Consider the following 19,117-nt stretch of genomic DNA (forward strand, 5'->3'; position numbering starts at 1 on the left):
TAACTACCTAGGTACCTATGTTGCCCACTAGTTCGCTCTATAACTACAGTAAAGGTCCAAATTTATCCGGCCCACCTCCAAAATCACACCAAAAAACGCCGTTTTGCTACCTTTTCACTTTGCGATATCTCCACCAATAAAAATAGTAAAAATAGAGAATTGATTTTACTTAATAGAAATTTACTTAGGCTTCATTTTATATATATAATATTTTTGGGGAAATCTTAAAATGAAGAAGTTGTTGCAAGTTAAAGTAGAGGTCAATGTAGAATTGTCAACTCTCCCATACAAATCGAGATTTTTTGTATGGAGACTTGCTAAATTTCACATTCAGTCAACTTTGGCTTGCGATAACTTCTTCATTTTAAGATTTCTCCAAAAATATTATATATATATAATAAAGATATAATAAAGTTCTATTAGATTTAATTAACCAATACCTTCTATCATTTTTATTAATTAAGATATTATAAAGTTAAAAGGGTAAGTTTTGGTGTAAAATGGGGGGTGGGCCGGATTAATTTGGACCTTTACTGTACCTAGGTAAACTCAGGAGAGAGCCACAATAGGTGCATGGCCGACTCTACCCCTTAATATGCTCGCCATTCCTAACCCTCTCACAGAGCACCTTTAGTATCTCAGCGCCTCTCCTAAAATCTTCCACATCGACATAAATCATACCGCTAATGCGCCACCACCAGATACCCCTATAAAATACGGTCTGGAAGTATGTACCATTCTCACGATATCCTGTCGCTTTGAACCAGTCCGACACTTTGTGGGCGTGCGCCGGGTCGATTTTACCGGGACCATCAGTACCTAGCTCCAGCGGTAGTCGCACATTGGCGAAGGCGCAGTCTCGTAGACATGAGCCAGGACAGTCCATGATAGAGGTACCTAGGATCTTAGCTGCCACCACAGCGCTTTCTTGCGCTACTGTATGGCAATATGTCTGGATGGCGGCCTCACCACCACAAATATTGCGACGGAAATCGCGCGCAGCTATAGACAGCTGTTTAGCACACCTCCTAGATATTATTATAGGCGACTAAAGGAGACTCACCTTCAACACACAACCAAGCCGTCGTGTCATCAGTGCCTACGAAGTCAAACATCTCCACAAACCCAACTTCGTCCTCCTGGCCCAACTTCTTCCTAGATCGATATCTATGCCCGGTCGGCAATGTCGTTCGGATTAAGTGCTGATGTTTCTTCGGAACGTAGAACGCAGCGCATCCCCTTGGCACAAAGAACCACTTATGCAAGTTCGTAACGAAGAAGTCGGGTTTGAGCACCGCAAGATCGATATCGATCTGACCGATGCCATGTGCGCCATCGACCAAAACTAACGCCCCCTCGGCCTGTAGCGCCGGAACCAATTTCTCAAACGGCACGCGCACGCCGGGCATACTCACAATCGTATCTACGATCGCCAACTTAACCCTTCTCCCAGGCTCACTATTAATAGCCCGTGCCGCATCCACCATCGCCTTAACCAACACCTCATCACTCACCGGCCATGCCACCTTAACAACATGCACATCGACTCCCCTCTCCTCCTCAAGCCACTGCAACCCATGTCCCAAGCTCTCATAAACCAGCTCGTAGCACAACACCACATCACCCTCCACCCACCTCAAATTCTTCAACACCGTATCCGATCCCGTCGTCGCATTCGACACGAACACCAATTCATCCACGTCCTCACAATTTAATAATTCAGCAGCTAGCCTCCGATGCGGCAGAAGCCGATCGTGAAACTCCAGCGCAATGAACGGGTCCGGCGCTTCGTCGACCACAGCGCGCAGGGTCGTGTGTGCGGCCCTTACAGGTGCCGGGATGGCGCCGTAAGAGCCGTGGTTCAGCGGTGTGTAAGAAGGGCTGAAAGAGAAATGCGCCTTGCGGAAGGCTGCGCCGAAGGGTGTTTGGGTTGAGGATGTCATTGCGGGCTTAAGGTTGAGCTTGCGCTTACCTTCATTGTCGGACTGGTATATGATTGTCATGGTGAAGAATTCAACCGGGTACTTATATGTATACCAAGAGACAAGTGAGTCACAATTATCTGGCGGTTAAAGGGAGATATAGGTAATTATGAGTCTTCTATACGAAATTCGGACTGCTCTCGGACTAGTCCAGGTTGACACTTGTAGGATGAAGTATTCATTCCCCTATGGCGGACTATATGCAGGTATTGATCCCGGCCGTTGGGGTATCCCCACCCGCCTGTATCGGCTTGTATCGGGAATAGGTAGGAGTATAATGTAGTATTCTGCAGATATCGTGAAAGACATACCAAGACCTTGATGGATTTAATAAAATATCGCTTATTGAAAAGGGTGGATTATCATAGCACAACCTATTCCAGTTATCTTATATTAACTATCCTGAAAACTAGTAGATATATACTAGGTATTCTACAGAAAAAGTAGTAGCGCGTCAAAAAAACATACTACTATTGATATAGGGGAGAAGGAAAAGGAGACCGCTTCATCACTCGTAACCGTTTCCCTAAATTCCTGTTCACCATACGCTAAATCGGATATCCTACCGGAGCGAGACCGGACTTAGCCTAAAAACGCCGTGTGATGCAAAACCTGCTTAAATCAAATATGCCAATCCTTGGGATGTATTATCTTCCGTCGGGTCCTTTTATCGATGGATTCGACTGTGACCATATCACGTTCTCTACCTAGTACCTAATACTCCCTCGATACCCTCGTCTACCAATCTGCAGCCCATCCGTTCTTCTCTAAGAAATCTTGACAGGCTTCTCTCAGTTGAATATTCGGGCGTAATTCGCTCGGGTGTAGCGGTTCTCTCGTTAAGGGGTCGATAGGATGTCGTCGGAGATGTTCCATGATAGATGATCTATCGTATGATTTGCCAGTCTTGGTCTGCAGGCCTAGTTAGTTGTCCATTCCTCTCGACCTAGCCTTTCTTGTTTCCCTATCTAATAACGGATAACTTACCATAACCGGATCGACCATAATCGCAAAACTTATTTCATCGATGGCCCAATCTGGCACCTCGCGCTTCTGGTCTGACGCGGGTCTAGACCTGTCGAATGTGTCCCGTAACATGGCCATCTTGTGGTGCCACTCCTCTCCAACCTGCACCCTATCGAAATCGTTGGTACACGAATTGACCATGTCGTCACGTTCGCGTTCCATGAGAGCAATCATTTCTTCCTCGAGCTCCTGGCCTTCGCGGATCCTCTTCTTCTCCATCTCGTCCCAGCGATCCTTCTTGCAACGTAGGACCTGATCGGTGACGGGACCCAGGGATTTGTCGTTGGTCTTGACACACAACCGGTGGGCTTGAAGCGCGCTCTCTAGCGCGGCTTCGCAGTCCTTGATGGCTAGTTGGCACTTGGATAGGATGAAGTGCGCCTTGAGATTTTCGCCTTTGCTCAACTTAAGACAGTCGTTGCAGTCCGATATAGCAGAGTCGTAGCAACCCAATTGGACTCTTGCCATGGCACGGTTCGTATATAAGGAAGGGTTCGTTTCGTCTGCAATGATGCTGAGATGTAAAATACTAATTAGTTCATCGGTGCAGATAGTCACATATATACCTAGTATTTTGTCAGTTACTCACGCCTTCGAGTAGAGAGCCTCGGCGCCTGGAAAGTCGCCAGCCTGGTAATGATGGTTTCCATCTTCCTTCAGCTTAGCAGACTTCTCTGCATCCTTCGCCATCGCTGTTTGTATAGACTAGTCGTAGGTAGGGAGAGCCTGGTAGTTCGATCGTCTTATTCGGATTCGAATGTCTTCGGTGATAGTTGAATGGATAGAGCGGGATCAACGGTATTAGTGTAACAATCTCTTTGTCTTTAGGTGGCTAAGTGATATAGAACAACAAAGCAGAGAGGTACTAGAAGGATCCAGCATATATCATTGAGAAAATAGGTTCATTGGATTGAGGAACAGTGCAGCCTGACTGTGAAGTGGTCTGACATCGAAGTGCGGATTCAGATAGGTATTAAAGGACCGGAGTTGGTATCATATAGGCCGGGTAATGATTGTAGGTGATTCAGTCCATGATTCGATGGGTTTTGAGGGATTCAGCATCCAGACCCATTCGCATTTCGCAATTCGGCCGAATTTATTGTTTGCTGTTGCTGCCGTTGTTAATGTCAGAAGATGATAATGTGGTTCCGGTTTAGGCGCCATTTGTCAGGCGAACCTTCGAGAAATCGGCCATAAAACGAGATCGGGTATCGGCGCTTATGTACCTGCCCTGTATAAATCTGGTAGGGATTAGATGTCAGGAACGTATCACACCTTCCCGCGCTATATTAAGCCCAAACATAGCGCTAGGAGTGGGTCTCCCCAGTGCTTTGGGTCATCTATTAGCCCTGGAGTACGTACCTGTAGTGAGATAGGTACCTAGGTACTCCCTAATAAATAGTGCTAATTGACCCCCCTTTTAGATCTATGGATGATAATTGTACCACGTATGAATTTACAAGTTCACACATCTTCGCATCTCAAGATCTGATCGCATCACTTTTAAATAAAGTACAGCGGGGCACCGCGTAGCGAGTTAACCAGCACTCGGGAGGAATATCCCGAATTTGTCACGCGTCAGGTTTTCGAGTTGTACCAAGACACCTACCTATGATTTAAGAAGTCCATCTCGCCTAGAGAATAATTACGGCATCCTGTCGCCATGTTTGACTCATTAGAACGAGGATAAATGGTTGTCTCATATTTGGTCCGTAAAGGTCCGATCAATAGGTAGCTAAAACTACCTACCAACCGGATATATTGTTTTTGTGGCAGCAGGAGAACAGTCCCGGGTTATTCCTTTTTCATATTCCCCAGTTGATATTTCGACGTCAGGGAACAATGCAATAGACAATGTTCCAGATAATTACGTTAGGTCCAGCCGTTCAACCGCTGGTTCGCCAGAAGTTTGCGAACTGCGGTCCCCGAAGATTGATCGAATAGAATTATCCGTGAGGTAGGAATATTAACTGGTAGCTTCATCACTCTATCCGCCAATATAACGACGTATGGCGATATACACACTGCTTAGCACCTTGTGCCCTAGAGGAAATCGCGCGATAACTTGGAGGTCGCCATTTGGATCTATCGTTCCAATTGCTCTGTGGAGGCAAAGGACGAGAGAAGATTCCGGGTCGTTTTATATGAATTCAACGTTAAATCAACCTATAATATCGAGATCGACACCGAGTGGCCTTTCTAACAGGCTCTGCTCACTGCGGCAGTAGAGCTTTAGGGGTAACACGTGCTGAGCATAGAAGGCTTTTCCGTCTGTGGAGAGATTAGGCGGGGCGAGATCCATCGCGCTGATCTAGAACGCAACTTGAAATTATTCAAGGCTGATCTACCTAGTATGGCAAATGTGAGTAGGATAAGCTATGTGCTAAGTATTAGGGGTATACGCAGTATAATGAGATGCGATATAGGGGTAGCGGCTTAAGAAGCTAATTTGATAGGAGGTAAACCTAGGATCAAATGGATATTTACGTGAAGCGCGGTTATGGATTTCAAGAGAAGGATATTGGAATGGGGCTCCAAGATTTGAAGCCATAACGATTTGAACCAAATCTGGTTGAAAGCGATGGATCCCTTACAGCCCTGGAGGCATTTAGACCCCTCACTATAGGTACTCAGATACCTGTGACCCGCCTAAATTATTAGTCAATTACAGCACATACATATGTGAGTCTCCCTGTAAGACCTATTAGGTACACTGGTGATTATCTAGGCGTATGCATGTCTCATTCACCGTCGTCTTCGCCAATCGTGGATTTTAGGCGAGTGAATCATTTGTGCTGAAAGCTGGTTAGGGCTCGTCATGCCGGTAGAGGAATCCATAGTAAGACACTTAAGAGACTGTTGAAGCATGAGAGACCCAAAAGCGTAGTTTTCGTTTGCGGGATACCCATCAAACTCCTCAAATTATTGTGAGGTACTAGGTAGCTTATGCATCATGGATTGTATTTCTACTTAATGGAGAGGTTGATTGACTATGAATATGAACTATTTAGCAGAAACGTCAAAACTACAAATGAAGGGTACGATTTCTAAATTTCTGTCATGACATTATACCAGTACCTTGAAAACTTCCAATTCGACCCCACGATGAGCAAGGATGACCAATTATAAACTCTCATTGGTCGATATTTTCTTGTCTACCTAAACACTACCGATTCTAGTGGTCTAAGTAAGCTATTTAATTTACACATTCCGTATTTTTTGAAGCACAACTAGTTTAAATGGTAGTTATGAGGAAGCATAACGATACTAGTCAAACTACCTAGTCACGTCATCGGTGTATGGGGCCGAAGCGCATATCATAGAGACAGATTCTTCATTGAGGCGGTGACGACTCATATCATTCACCTTTAATATGCATGGATAGCTCTAACGCTGGTCAAATTCCTCTCCTTCACGTAAAGTGTTGGTTAAATGGTAACTACAAAGTGCTAGGTAGGAGATCTCGTTTTACCTGATGCAAGTTGACTCCCTTTCAAGCTCTACCTAGTAATTGTAAATGCCTAGGTATCTATAGATGACTTGTTTAAGTCGGACTTACCGAAAAACGACATGTCGGTACCACAGGTATCTCATAGCGTTTCTCGTGAACAATTGTCATATGCGTGATTGAGGAGTCTTCAATGACTTTCACATAAAAGCCATAAATGACATCTTGAAAGGGGGATAAACATTCGTGATGAGTGTCCATTTTAGTTGTCGCCACCGTAAAATCAATCAAAGTTGTATTCTATTGTTAGTGTTTTTTTTCTCGGCGTACTAAGGATTAACAGAATGTATTATGAGATGCGCTTTGGCTTCATCATACTAGTGAAATGAGATGTTCATGATCCTGGAAGTTTTGAATGTCATGATAAGTATTTGTTGAGAGTCGACGTATGATGCGACCATATGATGTGATTACATTTGTTGTAAGAATAAACGATTGTGAGGTTGCTTCAAGACGGTCTAAAGAGGATATAGTTAGAGAAAATGAAACGATACTCACTTTTCGAAGAATATCATGAGAATAAAATATTATACAAGATTAAATAATATAATTATGTAAGGTATAAAGTAATGAAATGGTACATTATTATACATGATCTTATTGGCCATCGGTGTGCCAAGGCGTCAAATATGTTGAGTTTTGATGGAACGCACATGGGTGGCGCAGCAGATCTAGTGCCGGGTTTAATTAGAAAAACCCCTTATCAATTTTAACCTTCTTCCCCACGTTTTCCTGACCGCCAATATAACGACATATTTTGCAGGCAAATGCACTGCTAAACATACAGGTCCCAGCCCAAGGTCCAAGGTCAGGAAGAAGAAAAAAAAAAAGGTCATCGGTCATCGGTCATCAACATGAAGGCCGTTGCTATGAAGGTAGCGAGGAAAGGCGATGACAAACCAAACAGCTTTTCGAGTTGGCTGTTCAATAATCAGACCGGTACGTCATAATAAGAAGCTGCCGTCGTTGCCCGGTGCTGCCCAGTGCTGCCCGGGCAGTGCTCGTCCTCTCTTCTACGCCCAGGCAAAGGCATCTTATACGAGACATCGAGCCGTCGCTAACCAACACGGCTTGCCGAACAGCCGTATCTTTCACACTAATCACATCTCTCTTCCTCTCGCATAGTTCTGTGCCTAGGGTAAGACCGTTCACGTCTCAGTTCTTTACTCTATCTTACTATAACCCCGCCACCGGAAAATACGCCTCCGGCCATGGAGACCTCTATTTTCTTACTTTTTGCGTCGTGCTCTTCACCGGAATCCGCGCGGCTCTGATGCAACACGTTCTCGCCCCTCTGGCCAAGCACTGGGGGGTCACCAAGAAGAAGGACGCCACTCGATTCGCCGAGCAGGGATGGATGTTGATGTACAACACCATATTCTGGTCCTTGGGCATGGTATTTCACCCCTCTAATCATATGTATCTCACAATAGGTCATAGGTGACTGACTGCTCCTAGTATATCTACTGCAATTCGTCATATCTCCTCGACATGACGGAATTGTGGACGAATTGGCCCCAGAGGGAGCTTCCAGGGCTCGTAAAGGGGTATATACTTGCCCAGTGGTCTTACTGGATGCAACAGCTTCTTGTTGTGAACATCGAAGCTCGCAGAAAGGATTACTGGCAGATGATAGTCCATCATTTCGCCACCATCGCCTTGATTGCTTCGGCTTACGCCTATCATCATTACCAAGTCGCTAACTTGATCCTAGTTCTTATGGACGTGATCGAGTTAATTTTCCCTGTAAGATTATCTACTCAGACAGTCGAAACGATCTTCTGCTAACATTTCAATAGCTTGCTAAATGCCTTAAGAGCCTTGGCTATACTACCATTTGCGATGTTATCTTTGGAGTGTTTGCCGTTACGTGGCTTCTTACACGCCATGTGGTTTACTTGAGGGCTTGCTGGAGTGTCTACTTCGATATGCCCAAAGTAATGCCAACAGGCTGTTACCGGGGCACCACGGGCGATCTCGAAGGTCCGTTTCCGGTACCGGATGACTGGGCGCATCTACTGGAACCATTTTACAACCCCGAGGGTACCGTCTGCATGAATGATAACATAAGACTTGGCTTCCTATCATTCCTCCTCCTGTTGCAGGTTGTGATGATGGTATGGTTTGCATTTATCATTCAAGTTATCGTTCGCGTTCTCAGGGGAGCCAGCGCCGAGGATGTGAGGAGCGACGAAGAAGGCGATGAGGAGGAAGAAGAAGAAGAAGAAACCGGATATGATGGGCCGCAAGTTCTCGAAGAGGAAGTCGGCGTCGAGTCTATCAACTTTGAAGTGTGGAAGCGCCGTGCCGGAGTCAAGGAAGTTTCACATTCGAGCGGTCTGAGTTTGCCTGGGCATAGCGATCGGAAGGAGTTATTAAATCGGGTTGGATGCGAAAAACAAATCGACTAAGCCACGTTTTAGGTGGTATTATCCCTGGGTTACCGGAATCTATGGCTTATCAGTCATTCCGCCTGTACCGAAGCCATAATGTTTGGCGAGGCTCGATTTTATTCACGGATATCACATTTGTACATGGAGACTGGTAGGGCGAACGGAGTGGACGCGGTTGCATTAGGGTACACTGGTTAATGAGAGCCTGTAAGGTACCTAGGTAAATTGAAAAGCAACTGTCCTCTCCTAAGAACTTTCTAAGGTCTAATCAAAAAGCTTACTTACAGTTGTGATGCGAAAGTCTCAAGCCATTCTCGCTCTACGTAGCCTCAACTTCTTCGACTCCGTGTCCGACGAGCTTTGGCGTCTCTGATTTCTAGTGACGTACTTGCTAGGGTTCTGTGTAGATCTTACCGGGTGAACCATTGACAACTTGAGACAATATAGGAACTATGATATGGAGGTCCATAGAAGCGCATCACCGCCTATTTCATCAGGTAATTTCGAAATAAGAATCCTAGAATACAGATAGACGATGCGGCACAGCGGATTAAATTGGAAACCCGTCATCTCTCCAGCAATGAAAAGTTAAGAATGAATTGACTAGGGGAAGCCAATCGGAAAGGATGGAACACAAGGACGCTCTCCGCGGACACCGATCCGGCCTCGGTTCGGATTCGAAGATATGGGATTTCCTGAAGAAGTTAATATTGTTAATAGGTTTTGAACGATTGGAACATTCAAATAAGTAGCTGCTAAGAACCTAAGAATCTATTTCAATTGGTTCTAGGAACACCTTGGTGTTTCTCTAGCTGTCTTACTGTCCAGTCCAGAGCTACCGACATAGCTAGGTACCTAAGACATCGACAACCCCATACATCTCCACCTTTTAAGCATCCCATACGATGGCGACCTCTAAGGATTCTTCGCTCTTAAATATACTCGACGACCGGTTGCACATACCTGTGGAAAATGGAATATCGCATTCGCATCCCCGAAGGAAACCGAGTCACGATATCACTCGCGCGTCTAAGCGAACTCATAAGAAAATATTTTCTAAACGCAAGAGAAATAGATCTCTTCTACGACGTACATGGACTTTGCCGTTTGGCCTTGTACTCATAGTCCTCCTCTTATACATGATTAGCCCAACCGAGTCCAATATCTTCCACCATTTTCTCTTCCTTTCATATAGGTTAGAGGATGATGTGAGCACCATGCAATATGGCAAAGGTCCCTGGGACTTCGCTTTTGTATGCTTCTACACGGTTGTCTTAACCTTTGCGCGCGAGTTTCTTATGCAAGAGATATTGCGCCCTCTTGCCCGTTTTTGTGGTATCAAATCACGAAGCAAGCAGTCCCGTTTCCTAGAGCAGATGTACGTGGTTGTCTACGTTGCTTTCATGGGACCCTTTGGGCTGTACTGTATGAAACAGACACCGGTATGGTACTTCAACACTCGGGGCATGTACGAGTTCTTTCCGCACAGGACGCATGACGCGGAATTGAAGTTCTACTACCTATTCCAGGCTGCTTTTTGGTCGCAACAAGCCCTAGTCATGTTGCTAGGTATGGAGGAGAAGCGTAAAGACTATCAGGAACTTGTGGCGCATCACTTCGTGACCATAGCTCTTATTGGCCTCAGCTATCGGTTTCATTTTACGTATATGGGTATCGCCGTCTACATTAGTCATGACATTAGTGACTTCTTCCTCGCTGTAAGTTCATTTCATACATACCTACTAGGTACCTATTTGCGGTCGCCAAATGATAGCTGCAGAGGCACTGCTGACATGTCTTTACCTTCTCACAGATGTCAAAGTCATTAAACTACATTGGTAGCCCCTTACAAGGCCCATCATTCGGGTTTTGCATAGTTATGTGGACTTACCTTCGCCATTATATAAATCTACGCATCCTCTACTCCATTCTTACCGAGTTCAGCACCGTTGGGCCGTACGGAATAGATTGGGAAACGCAGCAGTACAAAGGCTTAATTTCCCAGACCATCACGTTCGTGCTACTAGCAGCGCTTCAGCTCCTCAACCTGTTTTGGCTTTACTGCTTGTTACGGAACGCCTACCGCTTCATCTTTCTGGGTATCGCGAAAGACGATCGGTCTGAGGATGAAGAGCCAGAACATGACACCAAGGAACCTCGGATAGAGAATAATGATAAAATAGGCGAGATGTCCTCGTCGAAGAGTACTGAGACTCATGGGTTAGCTGTGAAAAGGAGGGGCACTGCAAAGAAGCACTCTGCTTTATGACCGTCACTAATTTTATCCGTAATGTCGACTTTACGTGAGAGCCTTAATAACCTTTGACACCTGTCCTTTTAGTAATATTAATACAGAACAAGATATGTATAAATGTCTAGTCTACTAGGTCCTATAAAATTGCGTTTTGCCTCTTAGTTAATCCCTAGCTAAAGTCAATTACCAGTTGCTGCTTTGCTACTAATAGCGCAGCACTCGTTCGGGCACGAGGCGACGCCTACGTAGTGTACAAGGTACCTAGAAGTCGGTACAAATAGCGCACAGGCCCGCCCTGATAGTTACCTCCAGGGCTCCTTTTAAAGGTTATTGCCCCTTTCTGAACCACCAACATGACGCTGATGTCAGCAAACAGCACCAATCACGGATCGTACCAAACTGTCGGGTTAGTGTTTGTTGCATTAGCCTACGTACCGCGGCTTTCTCAAGATCCTTTCCCAAGATCGTTTGATTGCGCGCATAAGGTACTCGATTGATCGCGAAGTTGGAAGCTGGCGGTCCGATATCGAATAGCCTAATATTTCTTATACCCACTACTATACTAGGTATACCATATGACCAAGGCCAGATCCAGTCGGCGGCTGATCGCAATGGGTTGCGTTACGTTGGTAACAAGGCGACGGAACATTCCCATAGGCATTAGAACTACATATGTAGAAATTGGAGTTCCCTTAGTCCTCTTGGAGCAATGCTTCAGCCTTCAGCAGCGACCTAGGTATATGATATCCAATTATTATAAGGGTTATAGGTGTTCCAGTGTGGGGTTGTTTTGCGGGGTAACCACTAGACAACACCACCTAGGCAGTCTCAGCTTACAGTCAGCTACCGCTACATACACCTCTAGCTTTCATCTTATTGCTTATTATTCGAACACAATCTCAATCGCAATTACCAGTCACCCACGATCATTCTATCTGCCTTGCTGCCAAGCGTTTCCTAACCCAGTAAAATCCTAACCCGATTATCCAAACGACGATAACCACCAGCGCCAGTACCGGTGCGAAGAATGCCCCCCTAATTACCACAAACCCGCTAACTACGGCGAATACTATGGGAACTAGAATAAAAGGTTTGTATGGTCGTCGTAAGTCGGGTTCCTTGAACCTTAGAACGATTGCACCTAGAACCGTCAAAAAGAAAAACGAGTACTCGCCTAGACCATTGAAAGTCAAGAGAGCGCGGAAATTGCCTAGGAGGATGTAGAGGGCCGAGAGGACGGCTGAAAGTATAATGGCGTTGATGGGAGCATCTGAGCGGACCGTAGGCGGAGTTGTCTGCTCGTCGCGGGGGGGTGTGGGCTCGTCTTCTGACCGAGGCTTCAACCCGATATGACCGACTAACGCAAATATACGGGGAAACCAATTCAACCTAGCGGCAGCGACCGCCATACGGCCAGCGACAAATGAGTTACCAAGAAGGGAGCCAGCTACAACTAGGCATATAAGAATCGCAGCAACGATACCAAATCCACGGCCAAGAAGACGGGTTATCGCAGTCTGGTCAAGTAATGTTAAGAAATAGCCCTCTAAATAATCAGGATGCCACTTACCACGGCTACGCTATCAGTAGTCGAGACGACGTTCCAAGGAAGTAAGATGTAGTAGGCGGCATTTGCGGTGATAAAGCAAAGTATGATGGTGGGAACTGCAGTATTGATAGAAAGCGGTAGTTGGCAAGCTGGCGATTGCAACTCGGCTGAAATATAGATTGCCTGAGAAGTCATCTAGGTAAGTACTAGATACCTGAGAATGAACAATGTCAGTGAAATATAAACTCACCTTATCCCACCCGGAATATGCCCACAACGCCCCGTACAACGCCGCGGAATAGTGACCGAGAATCTCCCACTCGCCTAACTGAGTCCAGTCCGTCTTGCTCCCGTCTGGATTAGTAACTACACGATCACTAAACCAGGACCTCTTAAACCAATCTCTTCCACCAATATCCCTCTCGGGGTCGGTAGCCTGAAGGATAGCGACTACTATGCCCGCAATCACGATAGCTGCAATGGTGATGAATTTCGTCACTACAAAAAAGTTGTTCAGACGAGTACTAGCTTTCGTGCTGATGGAATTTGCAACACTGATGACGACCAAGATGAGGATAGAGAAGAGCTTGTGCTCAATTCTTCCAGCTTGGTCGGTGACGCCTAGCGAAGAGTAGATACTCTCGACGAATACGATGCTTAGAATAGCGAGGGTAGCTGGCATCACAGCCACGATCCATGTCCAGGCGGCTAAAAAGCCGAAGACATCGCCAAAGATGTACTGTAGGTACGGCTGTACCCCGCCTATGGTGTAGATTAGATACCATCTCATCTCTCATCCGCGTTGGCGAATAGAGCTAGAGTTAACAGATGAGTTTCACTCACCCTCTCCGGGAATAGCAGTTCCCAATTCTGCCATAGTAGAAGCACCAGTCCATGCGAGCACGCCACCGATCAACCAGACAACTAGAGCAGAGCCAGGAGACGGTACATTGGTGTCTATAGAGCCTGGAGAAGTGAATATACCACTCCCGATGACGATGCTGATGACGATGGCAAAAGCCTCGAGAGCACCGAGATTCTTAGTGAACGTGCCGCTTTCCCGGTCCGGGGCGGACGGCGGGGCGACATCATCGGTTAAGCTGGCGTCCCGCGCCTCTCGCTGATCGGCTAGAAGAGGCCTCGAGGCTCCATCTTCTGGTTCTAATGTCGATGTCATTTCGCAGAAGCAGATAGATCAATTGATCAATGCTGTTCTGAAAAATGATGTTGAAGGGAAGTTGAAGCGGAGTCGATCAATCACGCAATTCAGTTGATGAAGGCGGGCGCCAGTGGTGGGGCAATTAGCACCCATTTCTCTTCTTAGCTACCTCTAGGTATTTAGCATATTTACCCACGTCGACGTGGATCAGTTATAGACTATAGAGTAGTATTCTTCTGTAATGACAGTTTATATGAAACGTTTCTCATAGTTAGTGTCGTTGCTATCTATATCTATTGTCATGACTGTCCATAGAATATGAAAATGAGATAGTCTTCCGTTAACCTTCATTCTACAAGGAGGTCAGTACCTAGTGTGCAAGTAACGGGTACCTATCCATATCTACCTAGAGTGGATAGATTAATAAACTACTAGGTATCAACCCAACTAATTCCTGTCTAATTATAGGGCACCTAACCCCTAAGGCCCTTACATTTAGAACATCATAAATCCATCTCCATTGGTGTTTTAACAATCGAACGGATAATTCCCAACCTCCTGCTCCCCAAAACTACGGAATGAATACACCCCCGAATATACAGCGACATGCGCGTAGTTTTCTTGATCTCCCACCTGAGATCCGAAGGCATATTCTCGAATTTACCGATCTCGTGACACCATATAGAGATGTATATTGGTGTGCAGTTCGAGGTTTTCGCATTGCGTCTCCTTTACGTAGATGTGAAGGCGACAACTGCAACGCGCATCTTCATCAGGGTTGTCGCTTTCTGTATTGCGCGCCACCCTATCCCGTAACGACGGAATATGTCTACTATCGACGTCAGAGCGGCTATTCATCTCGCTGCCAATGTTGGTTACCTCCGAAGAGTTTATTTTTAACATGCCATTCTTTGTATCGAGAGGCGCTACAGGTTCTTTACTCATGTAACCGCATCATCGTCGTTCCCTCCGAAGGACTCAGGTCATACTTACGGCTAGATGGTACGGCGACGCGATTAGATGCATCGAGATTCCTCACAAGACACATGTGGCCGGATGTCCTTCATGATATCCGCAGCATAGAATTCGTATTACCAGCCATCAGCCCTACATGCAGCACGGTGCGCAACGAGTTGTTTTACCTCGACTTATGCTTTGCTATTGATCACCTCAAAGCGCATGCAGACATGCCCATATTAACAATTATCGTAAACGTAAATTCGGTCCCTTCTATAACCAACGGTGACCGGGAATGGTTCTATGAGGAGCTAGTCAACCAAAGGCGTGACAAGGCCCAGGTTTTTCAGGCCTTCGTTCAATTACTCAACTGCCTGAAGCCGCTTCGATCTATGAGAAGCTTCTTCGTCCACATAGAGTGGGCCACTCACTGGTCTGTTGAGCATCCACGTATAGGTCTCTCCGAACACGATGATTTAGATTTGCGAATGAATGAGATGGAGTCATGGTTGGAGAAAATGGTGATGGGCGACGAGTATGATAGCGAAGCCATGGGAAAGTTGAAGCGGCAGCCGAGTATTTGGCTATATGTCGTTTGGGCTACGCTCAGCCAGGTCTGGTGGTCAAGTCTCCCAGAGCAAACTTCATTCATGGTATGTCCTTACCTGCACTAAACGATAACTTCAACTTCTCCTATCCTCCATCTCTCCAAATCATGATTCATCGAATATGTTCAAATGACGGGAATTCTAATTCTGCTATGTTGAACATAGACCTCATTCTCTATTCATTTAAGTGTTTGCATCTATCTGCCACTAACCATCTGTGCCATCTTCCAGATATAGTGATAAGCACCCATAACCTGGAAAGGATTCAGGGGAATGTACCCTAACAATTTAATAGATTTAGCGGATACAGCTCCCCACCTATAGGTCCATAGATGCTTCAACGGGGTGCGGGGTTCATCCTCTATCTACAACACCTCTCGCCCGTTACCCACATACCATAAAACGATCGGGCAGGACAGCGAACGTTACGACGAAAGCCGCTCTCTGCGAGAGGACTCACGAATAGTATCGAAATGGGTCAATCCTGATTTGAATGGTTTTCTTATCTACCTAATTACCAACCCGAAATTTTTTGACATATTATTTCTAACATGTAACCCTTTTGGTTCTCAACCTTCTACCCCCTTAACCTGGACTGGTACCAAATTCTTCCATTCGTCCCACCGAAAGCCGGCCGGCGTCACTGGCTGCGGTCCCCCGTTTTGGAATGAATACACGTCATCCATAAGAGGGTGAGTTAGGACCTCTTCCCTTGTTATCGAGTGTCGGTAGATGTAGTCATCCATGAGAGAATACGCCATCCAGATTTGATAGGGTACAGCCTCTGGCTTGCGGGACGGACGACCCCGGTGCTCGATATCCGGGATCCAACGGTCGCCTCTCCGAAGCTGTTCAGTCCCCTTTCCTCCTTTCGTATCCTCCTCTCCATCTTCGTCCGATTTCAGGAAGTAATCCATGTACATATCTACCGATTGCTTCCTCTTGTGAGCTCGCTTGCGCTTGGTAGACTTCGGTGGCGCTACATTTCGGTTATCGGGGGCGACATCTTCTGACTCCCCAGCAATACCGAGAAGTTCGCGCTGCTCTAGCAAGGCTACCTCGGACTCCATTGCAGTAACCCTTCTCTCTAGGGCTTTCGTCGCCCTCGCTCGCGCGCCGGGTGGAAATCTCCCTCCTTTTTTCCCTTGCTTCACGCCTTGTTTACCCGCTGACAGCTTCCTAACACTATCTCTGGACTTGCGCTTCTTGATTAGGTGTGTTGGCGGAGTGGGCGATTCATCTTTGTTATCTCGAACAGCACGACGAGGCTGTTGACGACTTGCTGAACTCATTTCCACTTAGGCTACTTCGAAATATTCAAAGAGTAAGTATGTAGGTAGTAGGTATGAGACGTTCTAATGCTGCATTGAAGGGGTTCTTGTTAATTTGAAAAGTTGTTTTCATATCTACCTACTTAGGTAGTTATTTCTAAACGAAATAAATATTCCAATCCTAATCCTAATCCTTACAAGATCTTTGTTGGCAAAGCTGAACTGATACATCACATCACTTTAATACAATAGAAGAATTATCGACAAAGAAATTTGCATCCTGTCATAAGTTCCGCTGCCAATGTTATGCATACCAATCATACGGGCGTACCTAATTATGGCTTCTTTATTCCAGGGCACAAAGGATGAGTTTGGCGGTGAGTACGTACCTAAGGTCATATAGTTTGAATCAAAGGTAGATGAAGCCATGGTGCTTTGTAGACTGTTCTGAAGCTCGTAGCTTAGAGAAGTGGTTCCTGGTCATCAACAGCAATAATTGTTAGAAGAGAAACATCAAAATATTTTGAGCATATTGACACTGCATTTAATATATACAATAAGAATTGAATGTATGTGGAAGTAGGGGATGTAAGCATCTTGAACCGGTCCTGGTCGCCCCTCGTTATCTCGTCAAATACCAATCCCAACACATCATACACATCCAAATCATCCCATCAACAACGGAACCGTGAAAATCCCGAATGAAAAAACGAATCTAAATATCATGTAGCTTGAGGTCTCGTGGGTGTCGCTTAGAAACACTTTCAGTCTCTAAGTCCCTTTTGGAGAAAGCACTAGAACGAGCCGGGCCGGGAATTTTGTATGACTGGAGGTTTGTCCAAATATTAAGGGCGACACCGGGATCGCTGCTCTTATACATCTGAGTAGCCGGCACTCCTGCGGGTTGCTGGTTACCCGAGCCAGAGATTTTAAGGTTGATGCACTACTTCAGTCAGAACCAAGCAACTAGAAATTCTCTTCAAAAATTCAACTTATACTAACCTGAGGATAGAACTCGGCCTGGCCTTCATGAGCCTTATGCAGCCCAAGAACTTCGTGCCGAAGGACGTAAGAGCCTGGTTTAATGTTGGAGGGGATTTTGACGGTAAAGGTATCGATGAACCCATCTCCCTCTTTCTGGACCTTCTTGTGGACTTCCGTAGTAGCCCACTTCTGAGTGTTCCAAGTCGGGCTATCTGCCATGCCAGGTTGGGTAAGACCTTTCTCGTAGAACTTGAAGAATCGAAGGTTGTTCTTGTCAACTTTGTCGCAGCCAGCATCGCCACATGAGGCAAGATAGTGCATCTCAGGGCCAGGATGCTCAAACCCGCCTATCGTGTTAAATCGCACGATTTGCAACTGAGATCCGGCAGCCACTGGAATCGATCCCTTAGCATTGGTTGCGCCTCGATGGCATATGATGTCAGGGTTGTTGACGTTGGATGCTGTAACGGGGCCTTCGTCTTCGGTCGTGAAATGCCAGGATACGACTTGGCTCTGGTCATCGTTTGACCAACGCTCGAAACCCTTATATGTTACTCCGTTGGCGATTATTCTGCGAACATGGCCATGTCCCAGGACCTCGCCTGCGGCTGCCAGAGCCAAGATGATAGTAGAGAAAGAAGGCATTTTGAGAAGAAGTGATCAAATTGAATGAGAAAGTCAACGATAGTAATGATTGAAGTGAAACAAAAATTGGGTTGACTTGCAACTTGGCATGCCAGATGGACTATCAGATGAAGGAAATGGGTTGGAATGAAGGGGAATTCTCACCGTGCCTTAAATACATACCTAGGTAATTGACGGATGATATTGGCGATACCGTCGGATCTCTCAGAGACATCGTCAAACTCGCAGCCTCAATCCTATTTCTATGTCGCTCGGTCTCTACGTATGGCCCTAACATGGTATAAACATGTTTCAACGAGACCAACGGTCCATAAAAGGCAAGTGTCAAGAAAGAGTACTGGGTGAAGGATCTAGGGTCGTCTAATAATAGGGGTCAATTGCTCCACACCATCTTAACTGCTAGGTCACCTAAGCTTCCTATGTAGTCAATCTATAACAGACTGGTTCACATGGGAACTCGAATATGTAAATGTTGACGGGTATAGGTACACTATTATTATTTTTTGACTTCCGACTTTAAAATTTAAAGGGCGTTTACGTAAGTACCTGTGTAGATACATATCAACAACTTGAAACAAACAAACAACGAACGTTTAAATCACAACACCATCCCTTTACTATGGGTATTTCAGTCTTGAGCAGATATACAAACAGACGGGAACCGTATCAAATACCTATATCTTGTATTTTCTATGAATTTAATATAGCTACTTTGGTACCGAAGTATCTACCTGCTCTATTAGATATGGGGATATGCCTTTATTGATGTATCTATCCAGTT

At 45.7% G+C, this 19,117-nt stretch overlaps 8 protein-coding genes across 8 annotated transcripts; 3 read left to right on the forward strand and 5 right to left on the reverse strand.

The window, feature by feature from the left end:
- Positions 1-131: 131 nt before the first annotated feature.
- GGS22DRAFT_151884 (putative aminotransferase family protein) lies at positions 132-2,143 on the reverse strand. The gene is made up of 2 exons (XM_047959570.1): positions 1,064-2,143; positions 132-1,002 (listed from the first exon to the last, which is right to left on the reverse strand). Exons 1-2 carry the CDS (start codon positions 2,001-2,003, stop codon positions 584-586), a joined length of 1,359 nt encoding a protein of 452 aa, XP_047822415.1. The 5' UTR covers positions 2,004-2,143; the 3' UTR covers positions 132-583.
- Positions 2,144-2,350: 207 nt separating this feature from the next.
- Positions 2,351-4,234, reverse strand: GGS22DRAFT_151886 (U-box-domain-containing protein). Its single transcript, XM_047959571.1, has 3 exons — positions 3,598-4,234; positions 2,970-3,522; positions 2,351-2,894 (listed from the first exon to the last, which is right to left on the reverse strand). Exons 1-3 carry the CDS (start codon positions 3,696-3,698, stop codon positions 2,721-2,723), a joined length of 828 nt encoding a protein of 275 aa, XP_047822416.1. The 5' UTR covers positions 3,699-4,234; the 3' UTR covers positions 2,351-2,720.
- A 3,005-nt stretch (positions 4,235-7,239) lies between these two features.
- On the forward strand, positions 7,240-9,404 carry GGS22DRAFT_60822 (longevity assurance proteins LAG1/LAC1). The gene is made up of 5 exons (XM_047967543.1): positions 7,240-7,455; positions 7,599-7,912; positions 7,975-8,262; positions 8,316-9,129; positions 9,197-9,404. The coding sequence occupies exons 1-4, from the start codon at positions 7,371-7,373 to the stop codon at positions 8,925-8,927; spliced, it is 1,299 nt and encodes a 432-aa protein (XP_047822417.1). The 5' UTR covers positions 7,240-7,370; the 3' UTR covers positions 8,928-9,129; positions 9,197-9,404.
- On the forward strand, positions 9,400-11,267 carry GGS22DRAFT_60835 (longevity assurance proteins LAG1/LAC1). The gene is made up of 2 exons (XM_047967544.1): positions 9,400-10,627; positions 10,723-11,267. Exons 1-2 carry the CDS (start codon positions 9,815-9,817, stop codon positions 11,176-11,178), a joined length of 1,269 nt encoding a protein of 422 aa, XP_047822418.1. The 5' UTR covers positions 9,400-9,814; the 3' UTR covers positions 11,179-11,267.
- Positions 11,268-11,895: 628 nt separating this feature from the next.
- GGS22DRAFT_151891 (amino acid transporter) lies at positions 11,896-14,031 on the reverse strand (the record flags this gene model as incomplete). The annotated part of the gene is made up of 4 exons (XM_047959572.1): positions 13,556-14,031; positions 12,963-13,474; positions 12,734-12,895; positions 11,896-12,680 (listed from the first exon to the last, which is right to left on the reverse strand). Coding segments are annotated over exons 1-4 (1,594 nt in total), but the record flags the coding sequence as incomplete, so codon positions are not given.
- An 886-nt stretch (positions 14,032-14,917) lies between these two features.
- GGS22DRAFT_184165 (uncharacterized protein) lies at positions 14,918-15,502 on the forward strand (the record flags this gene model as incomplete). The annotated part of the gene is made up of 1 exon (XM_047964161.1): positions 14,918-15,502. One exon carries the CDS (start codon positions 14,918-14,920, stop codon positions 15,500-15,502), a length of 585 nt encoding a protein of 194 aa, XP_047822420.1.
- A 337-nt stretch (positions 15,503-15,839) lies between these two features.
- Positions 15,840-16,895, reverse strand: GGS22DRAFT_60845 (uncharacterized protein). Its single transcript, XM_047967545.1, has one exon. The coding sequence runs from the start codon at positions 16,726-16,728 to the stop codon at positions 16,006-16,008; it is 723 nt and encodes a 240-aa protein (XP_047822421.1). The 5' UTR covers positions 16,729-16,895; the 3' UTR covers positions 15,840-16,005.
- A 339-nt stretch (positions 16,896-17,234) lies between these two features.
- GGS22DRAFT_151895 (lytic polysaccharide monooxygenase) lies at positions 17,235-18,811 on the reverse strand. The gene is made up of 2 exons (XM_047959573.1): positions 17,710-18,811; positions 17,235-17,650 (listed from the first exon to the last, which is right to left on the reverse strand). Exons 1-2 carry the CDS (start codon positions 18,334-18,336, stop codon positions 17,423-17,425), a joined length of 855 nt encoding a protein of 284 aa, XP_047822422.1. The 5' UTR covers positions 18,337-18,811; the 3' UTR covers positions 17,235-17,422.
- Positions 18,812-19,117: the final 306 nt, after the last annotated feature.

This window comes from Annulohypoxylon maeteangense (genome assembly GCF_022496945.1).
Source record: "Annulohypoxylon maeteangense strain CBS 123835 unplaced genomic scaffold GGS22scaffold_2, whole genome shotgun sequence".
Lineage (NCBI taxonomy): Eukaryota > Fungi > Ascomycota > Sordariomycetes > Xylariales > Hypoxylaceae > Annulohypoxylon > Annulohypoxylon maeteangense.

Coding starts and splice junctions, on each gene's coding strand:
- GGS22DRAFT_151884 (XM_047959570.1), bottom strand. CDS start 2,003: ATGACAATCATATACCAGTCCGACAATGAAGGTAAGCGCAAGCTCAAC. Junction 1,003..1,063: donor GGCTTGGTTGTGTGTTGAAG/GTGAGTCTCCTT, acceptor AGCTGTCTATAG/CTGCGCGCGATTTCCGTCGC.
- GGS22DRAFT_151886 (XM_047959571.1), bottom strand. CDS start 3,698: ATGGCGAAGGATGCAGAGAAGTCTGCTAAGCTGAAGGAAGATGGAAAC. Junction 3,523..3,597: donor GAGGCTCTCTACTCGAAGGC/GTGAGTAACTGA, acceptor TTTACATCTCAG/CATCATTGCAGACGAAACGA. Junction 2,895..2,969: donor TTATGGTCGATCCGGTTATG/GTAAGTTATCCG, acceptor CTAGGCCTGCAG/ACCAAGACTGGCAAATCATA.
- GGS22DRAFT_60822 (XM_047967543.1), top strand. CDS start 7,371: ATGAAGGCCGTTGCTATGAAGGTAGCGAGGAAAGGCGATGACAAACCA. Junction 7,456..7,598: donor GCTGTTCAATAATCAGACCG/GTACGTCATAAT, acceptor CTTGCCGAACAG/CCGTATCTTTCACACTAATC. Junction 8,263..8,315: donor TGATCGAGTTAATTTTCCCT/GTAAGATTATCT, acceptor ACATTTCAATAG/CTTGCTAAATGCCTTAAGAG.
- GGS22DRAFT_60835 (XM_047967544.1), top strand. CDS start 9,815: ATGGCGACCTCTAAGGATTCTTCGCTCTTAAATATACTCGACGACCGG. Junction 10,628..10,722: donor TTAGTGACTTCTTCCTCGCT/GTAAGTTCATTT, acceptor ACCTTCTCACAG/ATGTCAAAGTCATTAAACTA.
- GGS22DRAFT_60845 (XM_047967545.1), bottom strand. CDS start 16,728: ATGAGTTCAGCAAGTCGTCAACAGCCTCGTCGTGCTGTTCGAGATAAC.
- GGS22DRAFT_151895 (XM_047959573.1), bottom strand. CDS start 18,336: ATGCCTTCTTTCTCTACTATCATCTTGGCTCTGGCAGCCGCAGGCGAG. Junction 17,651..17,709: donor AGGCCGAGTTCTATCCTCAG/GTTAGTATAAGT, acceptor TGACTGAAGTAG/TGCATCAACCTTAAAATCTC.